A 14,202-nucleotide genomic window follows, 5' to 3' on the forward strand; every position below is an offset into this window, starting at 1 on the left:
CCCAGGTTTGTGTTGTTCCTTTTTCAGAAAGCATTGAAAAAAGTTTCTCTTCAGAAATGTTTGGTTATTTTGCATCCCAGACACCAAATGCCACTGAAAGCCTCAGGTCCTGCCTCACCACTACCGCACAGAGTACTTTGGGGACTTCCTGCAAAATGCTGTAAACTTCCTCAAATCAGTAAAACTGGGCTGAAACCAGATGGGAGACCTATCAAATTTCACATGCCAGGATTTTGCAAATATTTATCAAAGTCAGATTCACTAGAAGACAAAGCGGGTAGGATTGATTTTTATTTAGAGGAAGCCTTGCAGTTTGTGTTTAAGCTGCCCGTTTAAATAGGCAGCTAGCAGGATAATGACATCTTAGGAAGGGGGAAAAAAAAAAGATTCTTGGAAATACACAACGTGTTTAATTGAAAACATTAGTTTTACTGGCAAACAGCTTCATATTTCTGTTCTGTTAATCCGAACAAAGTGCTGCAATTATGACTCAATACATAATGTCCTCTAGTGCTACTCGCCCCATATTCCCCAAGTATAGAAAGAAAACAAAACTGTTTTCAGTTAACAAAACATTCCATGCTTCTATCCAGAATACTTTTATTATACGGTTATCATATACATCAGAATTATATTGGGAACATTTACAAATATGTAAAGATAGTTCAGAACCTCCATTATTCACATACACACTAACTCACACACTCATTTTGCATGTCTAGTCAGTTATCAGGTGAATGATGCACAAAATTATTGCTTTGTGAACATACACCTCAGATTAGATTTAATCTTCAGTGGCAAGAATTGAGATATTTAAAAAAAAAACAAGTCTTAAATACCCTGTATAACATACCTGTGCATAAACCTAAAGATATGTTTAGCTTACCCATTACCTTTGAAATACTTACCAAAATTAAAATTTGAAACCCATTTATAAAAAAAAAAGTATTAAAAAGCTCACCATTATTTACAAATCCGATTAAATTACACATAAATAAATATTTACATTCAACACACTGCTTCCCTTAATAAACATAAAGCCTCCCTGGAAATATTTTTTGGCCTTAAATGGCAAAAAAAAAAAAAAAAAGGAAAAAAAAGTTATGTGCCTATTCTTTCAAGTTTCCCCCCCAATTTAAAAACAAGACAATATAAATATGTGAATAAAGCTGCAATATCCTTAGACATAGAAAGTGAATTTTCTAAAAGCATTTTCATTTTGAACTATTCCTTGTTAAAAAAATATCAAGATAATATTCAACTGCAGCCAACATTACTGCAGTTTTTAAAAGCCTGAATACTTCCATAAAAATAAGCATGTCAAATGCCATCAGATAACTTAAGTCTAGCAGGATTTTAGTACTCTCCTATGGTAATCTGAAAATAAAGAAAAATAAAACAAAACAAAAAAACAACCCACAGAATAATCTTGCTATTTTCAGGTGTTTATAAAAAATTTTAATGTACATAAATCTATATACCATTGTTTAATACTGCTTTATTGTTACTGTTGCATTTAGAGAGAATAAAACCCTGAAACTGTATCAGATAACAAATAGGCTTCCATCTAAAATCCGTATCTTATAAACTATATAAGAAGCTGGTCACCACTAGATACTTAGATGTGGAAAAGAAATCTAAATATATCTCTTTGTATATTTCCATCAATCCCCTTTATAGCACCACTTTTACAGCAAAGGATTTCAATACACTTGTACCAAGTACTTATCTTCTGGTAATTGCTTCCACAGACAAGGGATACTGCAGCTTTTGGAAAGACTTGTCTCATGGATCCAGGGGGAGTGAAGATCCTGAATATGAGGATTTTTTTTCCTTTTTTCCCCTCCTTTCTTAAAAAAAAAAAAAAAAAAACACCACACAAAAAAAAGAAAAAAAACACAAAAATACCAAAAAACATATCTCTATGTTCCCCCCAGCAAGAAGATCCCAGTCTGTGTTTAGGAGGGAAGAGTTTAAAGTCTGGTTTCTCTCCTTTTATTTCCTGTGCTTATCCATTTTATCAATGGTTTTGTTGGTTTCTGCAGGGCTCTGGTCGCCAGCGTTCATGTATGTTTTGTCTGCTATTTTTAATGCTTCATTTAGGTAGTTCTGGACGGATGTCATGGCAGCGCAGATGGCAGCACTCCCAAAGCCATGTGTGATCAGGCTAAAATGAGTCAAACAGCCCTGGATGCCAGGGTCCAAGATGGGACTAGGTCTCGTGTTTCCAAGAGGAGTTCTGTCCTGAGTGAGGAGGTCTGTGAATTCCTTACAGATCTGCCTGCAAGACACAAAGCAATCACGCTTTACACTGTGGTAGGAATTTATGCAAAATCAAATAAAGAAATAAAAATAACAGAGAAAGTCAGTATCAAATATTTGGCAGTTACGTGGGAATTAGCGTTTTCAGAAATTCATTACTCTGTCAGCAGCAGTGTCTAAAATTAAAGCCTATTATTTATCAGCACCAGTTTCTGATGAACCTTCTGTAACATCTATGTCACAAACACACATACACACTCTGCAAAATCATCTCTCCACCTCTGGTGTCTGGCTGGCTCTGCATCATTTGCTCTAGATTTTATGGGGGGAGTGGGAATTTAGGGCTAGTTTCTATGAGAACTTCCACAGCTGCAGTTAAGTGATTTAGAAAGACTAAAGCAGCTGAATAGGAGATTCAATTTAGTTGTGCATATTATATGCATATGCCCTCTTTAACAGAGACCCAGGCCCTGATCCTGCAAACACTAACCCATATGCCTGGCAAAACATGAATGGTTAATAATGCTCCAGCATATGTTGTTTGCTGCTTGTAAATCTGTCCCCTTGATGGGATTTCACAGGATCTGAGCAATCTTAACAGAATCATCACTTTATCAGAATTTCTCAATCACAAACATCTTCCAAAAGATGATTGTTATTAGCGCCAATAACAGTACCAATAATGAAAATACTGAAGAGCGGAAGAGTAGCGCTGAGTAAAAAGCTATAGGAAAGTGAGAGGCTATATTTCTAAATTTCTAAGAGATATATTCCTGTAAAAGAAGGTGTCTCTTTCAGGAAGGCTGGATTAATTCAGCAACAGGAGGAGTGTTTTGCATGCCTGATCCGAGCCCAAAGTCAGGACAATTCTTAGCAGTTTAGGCAGGCTTTTCTCAGATCCTCTGCAAAACGAGGGTGCTTTTAAAAGCAAGGAATTACATCGACCCCAAACCAGAAAACATCTCAGACCAGAACAGGTCGTGAACTGAAGGCTTTGGTAAACCTCAGCCTGGGAAGGCTGGTGCAGGGGAAAGGGGACAGTGACCCGTTTAAGATAAGCGTAACCACACAGGTATTTCCTACCAGAGACCTGTTCAGTACACGGTTTATTTACAGGTACAGCAGAACTGCCCTAACAAAGCTTCTCTCCTTTACCCTTCCTTTGCTGATCATCAAGCTTTGCAATAGGATTTTAGTTAAGTACAGGGATTTTTCACAGCTACCAAAGGCTGGCTTTCACAGAAATAAAAATCTTCAGCCAGAATTGAGAAAAGGGACTATCACAGTGCTTGGCTCCTGGCGTCCCACGGGGGAACCCGTGTGCTCCTATTGCCAAGAGCAGTTACGAGGACACAGCGGCCGAGCTTCCCTTCCACCCAGCACTCCCACCAGGAACTCTCCCTGGAGATGCCCCTCTGGGCTGCACGTACGCAGAGGTGGGTGAACCATCTCCTGCTCCCAGTCCCCACACTGGTTCACATTCCCAGGCCACAACTGCTCTCCAGGTCTTCAACCCTGTCAGACCTAGGGACATCTTTTTTTAGAGATAGAGCTGTCCCAATATAGGACTTTTTCTTAAGTTTTTAGTACAGTTAAAAGAAAAAAGAACAGAACTGGTCCAAACTGCTTTAGAGTTATCGTACGGGGTTGTTATTGTTGTTATTATTATTATTGGCTCAGACTAAAATAACTGCTGACATAGTTGAATTCAAACCAAAACCAAATAAAAAGAATTGCTTCATCTCCCTGATGAAAATTACACATGAAAATGTACCAAACTATCCCCAGTCACTGATACTCACAGTCAGATAAAAGCATTTTTAAAAAGGAGAAGAAAAAAAAAAAATCCAAGCCCAAAACTTACTTTGCAGCAAGAAGCATATTCTTCCTGTTTGCCATTTCATTGCGGCCCATGTGTGGTCTAGTTAAATATTCGGCCACTGCTTTGGAAGGAAACTCTGTCTCACATACATAACCAAAGTCACGAGCAAGATGTACAGCTTCACCTGGCGTGGGTAAAAGGGAACGCTTATTAAATGTAGTAACATCTATTGGTTAGAAGGAGATCGGGGAAATTAAGGAAATTGCTGTGAACTTTTGAAGTTTATTCCTGTTTTAGAAAGGGACACTGCTACGTTACCACTATACCACTCATTACCATTTTCTAATTGATAGATCAGTGTTTCTTTGTAAGTTTGCATCAAGAAAAGAAAATACCTACATGGTGACTGCTACAAAAAATAATTCTCTTGCTATAATACTATAAAGAAAAACTCCCATCTCTATCCAGGTTAACTGTGCAGCAAAGACTAGAATTCAGTCAGATCAAATTGTCCACTGATATCTAGAAAACTTGGCAACTAAATTCCACTTATATAATAAAGTGTTTATCAGTTTAGTATATTTTCTAAATACTTTCCTTCTAATAAACGTTTTCATATAGAAAATAAAATTGCAAGGTCTATAACTAGGCCACTTTTTTTCATTAAGGCAATTTCATCAGGCTTAAAAAAAATGATTAGTGCGTTACCTGTAATGTACACGTGTGCATGTGCACACACATAAGCTCTCTTAAACCCAACTTCCAAAGAAAGGTTTTAAATGGAAGTTGCTGTATTATTTGAACTGATGTAGAAGTGAAATAGCAGTAAGGTATCGTTAGATCGTTTTTCACTTTTCAATTGCTGCTTCTATTCCTGTTAAATTGTACCACTACCAGGACCTGCTTTACACAGAAAGGCAAAACATAACCACATACATACAGATGTGTGTGTATATATACACACACACTGTTCTAGTCAGCTTAACTGATAGAGGGTCCACATAACATTACAGATTAAAGGGGCTCCAGTTTCCTATCAGGAAGTCAAAAGCTATAAATCTCACTTTATATGCTTTTTTATTAGAAAAGCTTCTGAGGATACCGCTGAGGGAGGGCCAGGCATTGGAGTCAGCTGCCCCAGAGTTTTTAGGTTTCCCAATAAGGAACCGAACCCACTAATGTGATGAGTTTCACCCCTTTTGCCTTCCCTGCCTGTCCCTGCAAACACGCTTACAAAACCCCAAAACAAGCCAGCCCCCTCCAGAAACAGAGACTGGACAAACACACATTTTGAGCATCTTGGCATGAAGGAGTTCCTGCATCCCTGCCAGTATCCCTGCGATGCAGCCGTGAGGAAGAGGAGTATTAGCTGGGTTTGTGCCGGTAGGGCTCCGAGGCCAAGGGCTTAGAGACCAGATTTGAGGGGAGAAGGAGAGAGGAGCCCCCCAAAGGCAACACAGCTGTTAGTTGCTGCTATGTTCCCATCACACACACTTTAAAACAAACAAAAAAACTATTACGTTCATTGACTTTCTAGCCTTTTCATGCTTATTTTTAAGTTTATTTTTAAGACATGTTCAAGACTGACCTTCCACCAAAGATGTCAATAGTGTCACATTTGCAGCTTTCCTTCTACCAGCGGGAAGATTCAAGCCAATTTTATCCAGTTTTTCCCTTAATGATCTGCCACCATTTTTAGATTTGGCTCTGTAATTAAAGAAAAAAAAAAGGGGGGGCTTATTTATCTTCAGGGAACACTTCTTTTTAAAGATGAGAAATTCCAGTTACTGACATTCAATAGGGTTCTACTGGGGGGAAAGATAAAAAACAGGCTCTCTTTTCAAGTGACCTACTTTTTAAATGCTCTACTACAAACCAGCCAGGATGAAACACAGCAGAGGTCAAAATCAAAATGTCTCAAAACCTGCACCATCAAAACCAACAGCTGTAGAATAATCACAAGCCCAATTAAGCGTATGCAAAAAAGGACATATAAAGTGTCCTTGTAACGATTAATCAAGACCACGAGATTTAATCCAAAAACCATTTCATGGGGAGACAGTTTGTCCCAGGAATAAGAAAGCTCCATGAACCATTTTTGAGACAAAAATCCAGCTTCAAACAGAGAATGAGAATTGCTGTCAGAGCTGTTAATTAATAGCACTTCTCGAGAAGTAGCAGAAGTGCAAAGAAGTTTTATTTCCAAAGCCTAATAGGATTCAGTGTTGTTGGGCTTCTTAAAAATCAGAAACTTGCTGAAAGGCTTTCTTAGCTCCTCCTTGTGCTAACCTGCCTGCTCACACACACACACACAAGCACAGGAAAAAAAAAAGAAAAATCACCAACAATAGACACGATGGGGCTGGTTGTACGGGGAGTCGCAGCCTACCTTCTGAGTACTCCTCCTAGTAAAGAGGCATTGAGACACTCGGGGGGCGAGAGCCGCCTCTGCACCTCTGCTACTGTCACTTTGTATTTCGACGTGGAGCTGAGGAGAGAGAGTCTCCCCGGAACCGAACAGAATACTTCATTGGGGTTTATGACCACTCCAATTAATCCATCCTTTTGGCAGGGGAGACTCAGAGCACTGTTTTTCGTTAAGGAAATGGGACCTGCGAGAGGAGGAGGGAAAGCAGGTATTTTATAAAAGGGGAAAATGAATAGGAAGTGGCAAGTGAATTTCCTTTCTACAAAAAAAAAAGACCAGGAGACAGGATTTCGTTTTGTGTTAAATGCTCATGCCACTGACCCCCATCCCCAGCATCCATCTGCAGCACGGGACTTGGTTGCAACCCAAAGGTCGCCCCAACTGCTCCTGACCAGCTATATTTTGCCACACTAGATCTCAAGAAGCTGCCGAACACAACTAAGGATACTTCGTAAAAAACGCACAAAGAGCACATCTCTGAAGCAGCGTGCTGCAAGTTAGCAAATCCGTACTGTAAAACACCCGATACAACTACAGACTCCAAATTAGCATCCTCCAGCTACTGCCAAAAACTCTTTCCCTGTCGGGGCAGGGAGAAGCCTCCCAGTTCCTGCTGGGATTCATCTTCCACCTCACACACACGGATTGAAGAAACCGCCTTTGGAATTTAATCCAAACAAATTCATAACAGCCAGTACGACAGAGAGAGGGATGCAGCCCAGAAGAGAACTGAAAGTAAAAACGTTGCTTGTTAATGGCTTCAGCCTGTAGGTGAGCAGGGACAACAAAGGCTTTGCAAGGAGCAAACCACAGATCCAGCTTTTCCAACCCCTTGCGAATCCACCCAGTTAACCCCGGTGGTGCGCTGCTGGCTCCCAGCACCGCTCGAAAGGGTTAAAGAGCCGAGGTCGGCCCCGCTCCCCGGGGGGGGAAAGATTTTTCAGTGGTGCATCTGACAGCGAAATTATTCTCCCATGAGCCAAACGCAGCAATCAGCGCTCTGACAAACACTTCTGCTTTTCCTCAGTTAGGTATTTGTTTGAAGTCTTCAGAGGGAACTTCCACTGATTTTTTCTTTAAAGCAAAAATTTGTTTAAAAACAAAAGCAGGAAAAAAAACAAAACTAAATTACTGTAAATTGAGTCAATACGTCTTTATCCTTCCTTAAAGCCTCAGTTACAAAACAATTTCGATTAAGATAAAGCCGAGCAGGCTTATGCCAGTGAACTCATCCCCTTCTCAAGTCTTGTAAAGAAGATGAAGAGGAAAAACAAACCAAAAAAAAAAACCCGAACCCCAAACTGTCTTCGAGTGCTAGCGACAACAGCAAAAAAATCCAAACAACAACAAAAAAAAGCCCCGTGTCACTTTACACACACATATTCCAAGGCAGCATTAAATTCGGTCCAAGGTCCTGGTTTCTATTAAAGCCACGCACAAGAGCAGGGACTCGCAGTGTCCCCGGAGGAGTCTCGCCACCCGGGCTCGCTGCCGCCGCCGGGCCGGGGCGGCCCCGGGGATTTGTCCCCGCCGCCACCTCCCCTCGGGTGGCGTTAGAAAAATCCAGCGATGGAAAGAGTGTCATAAAAACCCCTTCACCTTCCCAGATCCGAAAGCATCTGTCTTTTTTTTAAAGATAATAAGGCGTCAATTCACCGGTGCATCATTAAACTTTAACTATTGACAAGGGAAAGTAAACTGCAGTGCCACCTTACTGACCTTTTCTAATGACAGTCTGGTCATGCATTAATAAGTGTTGATCTTCCACATTCTGGAAAGAGAAAGGGGAGAAAATTTCGCACCTTGAAAAAGCTGAGGGGGAACGAGCCGGGGGGCTTTGGGGAAACCCACCCCTGCCCCGCGCGTTCCCATTTTAAGGGTTTCGCTCCAAGGACAGCGATGGGGCAAGTAAAGCTGGGATGTGCAGAGGGGGACAGTGCCTGGCTCCGCAGCGGAGCGCTCGGGCATCCTCTCCCGATTCGGGGCGGCCCGGGGGGCTGTGGGGGTCCGGGGGGGTCTTACCTGCACCTCCTCCATCTGATGGGCCATGTCATGCAGACCCAGGTTATCGGCCAACGCGGAGGCGTCCAGCCCGTGCCCGTGGGGCAGGAGGAGCTCGGAGCGCCGGTACGTTTCCCTGCGGCCGCCGGCGGAGCCGCTCTCCAGCGCCGAGAGGTGGGGGACGAGGCCGGGGCGGCCGTGGGGGGCGAGGCCGGCCGGGTCCTGGCTCTGCCGGTTGGGCCAAGCGCTCTGCTGCTGGCTGGGGGGCGGCGGCGGCGGCTGGTGCAGCGGGTTGATAGAGAAGGGGTCCCCGAGGTGGGAGTAGGGGTCGCTGGACTGGGAGTAAGGCAGCGGCTGGTACGGGGGGGGGAAGTAGGGGGGCTGGAAGTCGGAGGCGCCCGAATGGGAGAGCGGCGGAGCCGGGCTGTACAGGTGCTGGCTGACGGCCGAGAGGTGGGGGAGCCGCGGGTTCCCGTTGCTGCTCCCATCGTGCCGGTCCTGGAAAGCACAGAAGGGTGGGGGAGAAGGGAGGCGGCCGTCAGCGGGGGCTGGCGAGCAGCGGGAGCACTCCAGACCCGGGGGGACGCGCCAGGCGGCGGCTGCTCGGGGCTGCGGGCGGTGGCACTGGCTGGCACCGGGGGAGAGGAGAGGGAGAGGAGAGAGCCGCCCTGCTCCTGCCCAGGGAGTCTTTTCTTTTTAAGGCACTTCGCGTGGGAAATCAGCCGCACTCCCAGGGAAGGGATTACAAACCGGTTCTCACTGCTCTCCTCGTCACAAGCACAACGGACTAGCCCCCGCGCTTGTCGTTGGGAGAATCGTTAAAATAAGAAAAATTTAAATCAGCGACGCAGCCCGATTTCCGCCGCGCTGCCCCGGCTGGGGATGAGACTCCGAGGCCGGGGACCCGCTGCCCTGGGAGAGAAGGGCCGCGGGCAGAGCAGGCTGGAGGCCCCCGGCACCCCGTCCCTCGGGCACCCCGTCCCTCCCCGAGGCCCCGGGAGCCGTCCAGAGCGCACAGCTGCGGCCCGACGGCTGCTGGCGCGGCAGGGGAGGGCGGTGTTTCTCCCTCCAGCCGTCCCATCTCTGCTTCTCCCCCGATTTCAAATCTCAGTAGTCAAAGCTTAAATGTCTACATTGAGCTGATCCGGGGATTTAGCCGCTTCTGGCTTCACGGTCATTAAAATAACAGGGCTAGTTAATAAGAGGTGAATGGGGTCCCAATGGAGCGTGAAGCGGGGACTGCCGCTAATCTGTAGGAGCCAAGCAGGCGGACCGCGGCCAATGGAGCCGGGGCGGGGGGACACGGGGGGGACAGCCGCTTTCGGAGAGATCAAAACCCGGGAGCAGCTCACGGGGGGTGGGAGACGCTTCCGCGGAGAAGGGGAACGTGGGAAGGAAGGTCTGCTCGGGGCGGGCCGCTGCTCCGCGGCTGCTACCTGCCGGCCGGCTCCTCCGCAGCTCCCGGCCCTGTCCACCCGGAGCGGGGCCGGCGCCTCGCAGCCCGGCCCGGCCCGGCAGTCTGGGGCACTCGGCTCCGCGCTCCGCCGTCGGGCTGGGGGCTGCCCGCTTCTGCATTCGGCCCCGGCTGTTAGCTCTCCTACCCACGCCGCGGGGGGACACCCCGATCCCGTAAGACGCTGCTCCACCGGGCGGGTGGGGGACGCGACGTGTGGGCTCGTTTCTCCCAGACAGGGCTTTCACCCCACTTTGTTTAAAAGTTCAGAAGAGTCAGAAAAAAAAAAATAAAATTCGCACCTCCAAAGGAAAAAAAAAAAGCAAACCGGGGGTCTTCGGGAAGGGACAAATCCTGCCCGGCGGGGAGGCAGGAGAGCCGGGTGCCGGCTGAAAGCGAGCGGGGAGGGAGGTCAGCGCGGCTCGGGGGGGCGGCGGAGCTCCGCGCTGCCCCACGCCGGACCCCCCTTCCCCACTCCCCACCCCTCCCCGCGCGTCTCACCTCGCAGTCCTCTTCATACTTGACATTATCTGCTAGTTTCCACAACATGGCGTCCAGCGTCCAAACCAGGTGTGCGGTGCCGAAAACAGACGAGAGCTCAGCCCCCCCCCACGGGCGGTAAATCCACGTCGGCGCTGGGGAAGAGGAGCTGCCCCCCGGACGGAGCTCAGTTGGCGGGCATGAAGGCAGATGAAGGACTAAACCTCCGCGCTAATGGTCACTCGGGTTTTTTTCCCTGCCCAGACGCCCTTAATGGCAATAGGATTATCATAACTCCTCCCCAGGGATGGCTTGGGAGCTGCGGCCGCCAGCCACTCAGGAGGGAGCGCGCAGCCTCAAGCCACTCCTTCCGCGCTGCGCTCCGCGCCCGCGGAGGGGTGGGGAGGCAGCGCAGAGCCGGTGCCCCCGCCTCAGCGGCCCCGGAGCACTCAGGGCGCGGGGAAGGGGTCACGCGTGGACATACCCCCGGACCCACGCTGCAACCATGCTGCCCCAAAAAGCCCCCCCCCACGTCGGTTTTGGGGTATTTTTCGGGGTAGAGGGAGAGCAGTGTCGGGCGTGCCCCCCCCCCCCGCGGAAGGACTTTGCCGAAATCCGCGCGGGGGGCGCAGCGGCGGTGCCCCGCGCTCGACGGGGACGGCGGCTTCTGGGCGAAATAAACTCGGGAAAAGTCCTCATTGCAAAAACGAGAAAATCCGAGCGCCAGCCTGAGCTCAATTTGCATAATTGTCACGAGTTTGAATTACTGATTACAGCTGGTAAGCTACCAACGTTTAAGGTATAATTTACTTAATTATCCGACAAGATTATTGCAGTTGTGTTGAACCCCTGGTAGGTAAAGCAGCACTGATTCAGCGCCCTCGATTCGGGGCTGTGTGAATTGTGCCACTGGTTCTTCGCATCATTATTTTTTTTTTTTTTAACGAAAATCCCGCCTGTCTCATCTTTTCGCGCAAATTTGGGGCTGGGGAAGCAGGTGGGAGGTGAGATAGGCATTTTCGGACGCCGTGAGCACACTTTCATCTAAGCTTAGAAAATACTTCCCTGCCAAATTGCTACCTTTCTGCAGCCATTTGATCTATGCAGTTATGTGTGTCAGACAAAATGAACATCGTTTGCAAAAGCAACGACTTCTCCCAGTGTTTTAAGGTGCATCCGGATCACTGCTCATTTACATGAGAGAAGCAAGTGTTTGTTTATTGTGACAGGGACAAAAGATGACCCTGGACAGTGCTGGCTGCCGAAATCTCGGCTACCTCCGTGCCCGGGGACGAGCCGCCCGAGATAGACCCACGACTCGAGATTTAAACCACTTCACACTTCCCTCACTTTTTTTTCCTAAGGATCGGGGAAGAAAAATAACAATAATAATAATAATTAAAAAAAAAAACACAAAAAACCTCCATCCGACTAAATGAATGACCTTTAAAAAAAAAAGAGGAGGACGGGGGCGCTGGAAGTAACTGTTGGAGGTGTTATCTGCCTTATCTAGCACGCAGGTGCTGATTTGCAGCAGTTTGCATTAAGCCCATCATCAGCAGGGACTCCGCATTATCATTTTTGGTGGAGTCTCTATTTATTTTTTTTAAACGACGGTGTTTTTCTTCTAGGGATGTTTCTTTGAAATGCAGTTCGCGACGATTATTAGCGAGTGTGCTTGCGCTGCTCCTGGCGTCATTAAGACTAGGAATCTAAATAATAAAAGACAGGGGGAGCTTAAGGTTCATTTGTATTAAAGGGACAAGATGGATTTAGAAAGAAACGAGGAAGGGAACCGTCGAGCTTCCCAGGTTTGGGATCAGCTCTTCTTCCTTCCGAAGAGACTCTGTATTGTAGCAAGATCGGTAATTTTTACCATACCATCAGAAGCCAGATTTTCTTTCTGCTCAGAAATGTCACACTGAGAAGGGACCATGATTTTCTCACTCTTTGAAATTGTCAAGGTCTGAACACCTTCGTTTTGTTTCTTTTGGTGGCCAAAATCACGAAGATGAATTAAGTTTCTTTTCTCTTGTTGTTGTGTGTGTATATTTATATTTATAAATAGAGTGGAAGAGGATGAGGGATTTCGAAGAAATTACCTAAACAAGGCGACCAAAAGAAGCACTTGGCTTCCTAGAAAACGAACCGAGAAAGCAGAGAAGAGGCTAAATACGGGGAAGTTTGAGAAAAACTTTCCCACATATCCACTTGCTCCTCGGTCTCTGCTCGTAGCAGCGGCAGCTGCCAGGGACCGGCGCAGGGGCCTGGGCTCCGCGGGGAGCGAGCGGCCGGGCAAGGGGAGGGCAGGCGGTGCCCGCCGCCCCCCGCGGGGTGTCCGGCCCCCTCCGCGCCGGCGGTGCCGCCGCCGGGACCGAGCGAGGCTCCCGCCCCGGGTGCTTCTCTCGAGGGATGCCTTGCGTAAATGCCAGGGCTAACGGCCCGGCATCTGGGCTCGGGCCTTTCCTGGGGGGTATGAGGGGGATAACCCATTTGGAGACGCTCCTCCTCCGGACCGTGGCTTTCCGCAGCCCTCTCCGTTTATGCGCAAACCGACAGAGACGCGGCTGCAGGCGGGCGGGCCCGGGGGCACCTGCAGAGCCCACCGGCGGCAGCGCACGGCTGTGCCCACCCCCCCCCTGTGAAACCCTCTCTTTCCAGGGAACTCCCGGGCACAGGGAAGGCGCAGGCAGCCAGGGCTGCTGCAAGGACACGGTACCTCCCTGGACACTCCCTTTGAGACACGGGTCAGAGCTGTGCAGGAACCGAGGAGCAGCCAGGGAGGTGGCTCCTGACAGGTGACAGCTTTATTTACTTATTCAAAAATAAAAATTGGTGTCCTTACTTTGGGGACATCCCCCGTTTCCAAGGAGAAGTGGTTTCTTGCTCCCTGGGAGCTTAGTTCCGCCGCACACCTCTCTTTTTACGAGGATGCTGTTTCCCATGGGGGACCATAAAGCACCCCCAGGTGTGAACACGCTCTCGGGAGGGGAGCCAGAGCCCGCTGCTGAGCCTCTGTCACATTCAGTAGTTTTCCTATTTGGCAGCAATTAAAAGAGAGCGTGGGGATGCTAATTAGTTACCTCCCTCTTCCTCTAAAAATTATTTTAACACACACGTATCTGTATCATTAATGAGACTGAGGCAACCTGTCCGGATTGTCGCCTCGGCTCCTGCAGAGCTTTACAAAGGCAGCTGCTGCCCCGCGGGCCCGGGAGACTTTCCGTGTGACTTCCACACCGAGTCCGCGGGGAGGGGCGGAAAGCGGGGTGCCCCCCCCGCCTCGCCCTGCAGCCCGGAGCGGCAGGACACCCCCCAGCCCAAAGCCGGGGGGGCAGAGGCGCCCCCCGCCCCGGCTGGTCTGCGGGGGGGCTCCTGGGGGCTGGGGGGGGTCTCGGGGAGGCCGGGACAAGTGCGGGGGTACGTACTTGCCAGTCGATCCTCCCCAGCAGAGCCATGGGGCGTGCGGCGCCGGTAGCTGCCTCCGTGGCGGAGCCGCGGACACCTGGGCGCGGAGCAGCGCGCAGCAGCGCGCCTGCGCACCGCATCCGCGTGTCCCCCTTCCCTCCCCAGTCTGTCCTCCCCCTTCCCAAACCCTGGCCCCGGCAGCCCCCCAGCCCCGGAAGGGAACGAAGGGACCTTCCCTCCCCCGCCGGGCTCTGCTCTCGGTGGCTGCCTCGCACGGTCGTTCCCCGCCGCTGGACGGGTCCCACCGGGCCGCGGTGGAGCCGGGGCATTTTAAGGAGGTTTTGGCCG

General features: G+C 48.8%; 1 protein-coding gene across 2 annotated transcripts; it reads right to left on the reverse strand.

Annotated features, from left to right (window-relative positions):
- Positions 1-1,995: 1,995 nt before the first annotated feature.
- TFAP2C (transcription factor AP-2 gamma) lies at positions 1,996-13,904 on the reverse strand. Of its 2 annotated transcripts, none has more exons than XM_068416245.1 (7): positions 13,875-13,904; positions 8,535-9,011; positions 8,232-8,283; positions 6,474-6,696; positions 5,673-5,791; positions 4,127-4,268; positions 1,996-2,281 (listed from the first exon to the last, which is right to left on the reverse strand). In XM_068416245.1, exons 1-7 carry the CDS (start codon positions 13,902-13,904, stop codon positions 1,996-1,998), a joined length of 1,329 nt encoding a protein of 442 aa, XP_068272346.1. The 2 variants fall into 2 exon arrangements, with proteins under 2 accessions (XP_068272346.1, XP_068272345.1); XM_068416244.1 differs by lacking the exon at positions 13,875-13,904 and adding an exon at positions 10,468-10,515.
- Positions 13,905-14,202: the final 298 nt, after the last annotated feature.

Source organism: Nyctibius grandis, chromosome 19, assembly GCF_013368605.1.
Source record: "Nyctibius grandis isolate bNycGra1 chromosome 19, bNycGra1.pri, whole genome shotgun sequence".
Classification (NCBI taxonomy): domain Eukaryota; kingdom Metazoa; phylum Chordata; class Aves; order Nyctibiiformes; family Nyctibiidae; genus Nyctibius; species Nyctibius grandis.

Bases quoted from the DNA above. Each gene is read 5' to 3' on its own strand.
- TFAP2C (XM_068416244.1), bottom strand. From the start codon at position 10,515: ATGTTGTGGAAACTAGCAGATAATGTCAAGTATGAAGAGGACTGCGAG. The intron at 9,012-10,467 runs GTGAGACGCGCG...TGTGCTTTCCAG, and splicing joins AGTATGAAGAGGACTGCGAG to GACCGGCACGATGGGAGCAG. The intron at 2,282-4,126 runs GTAAGTTTTGGG...TGTGTCTTGCAG, and splicing joins AATATGCTTCTTGCTGCAAA to GCAGATCTGTAAGGAATTCA.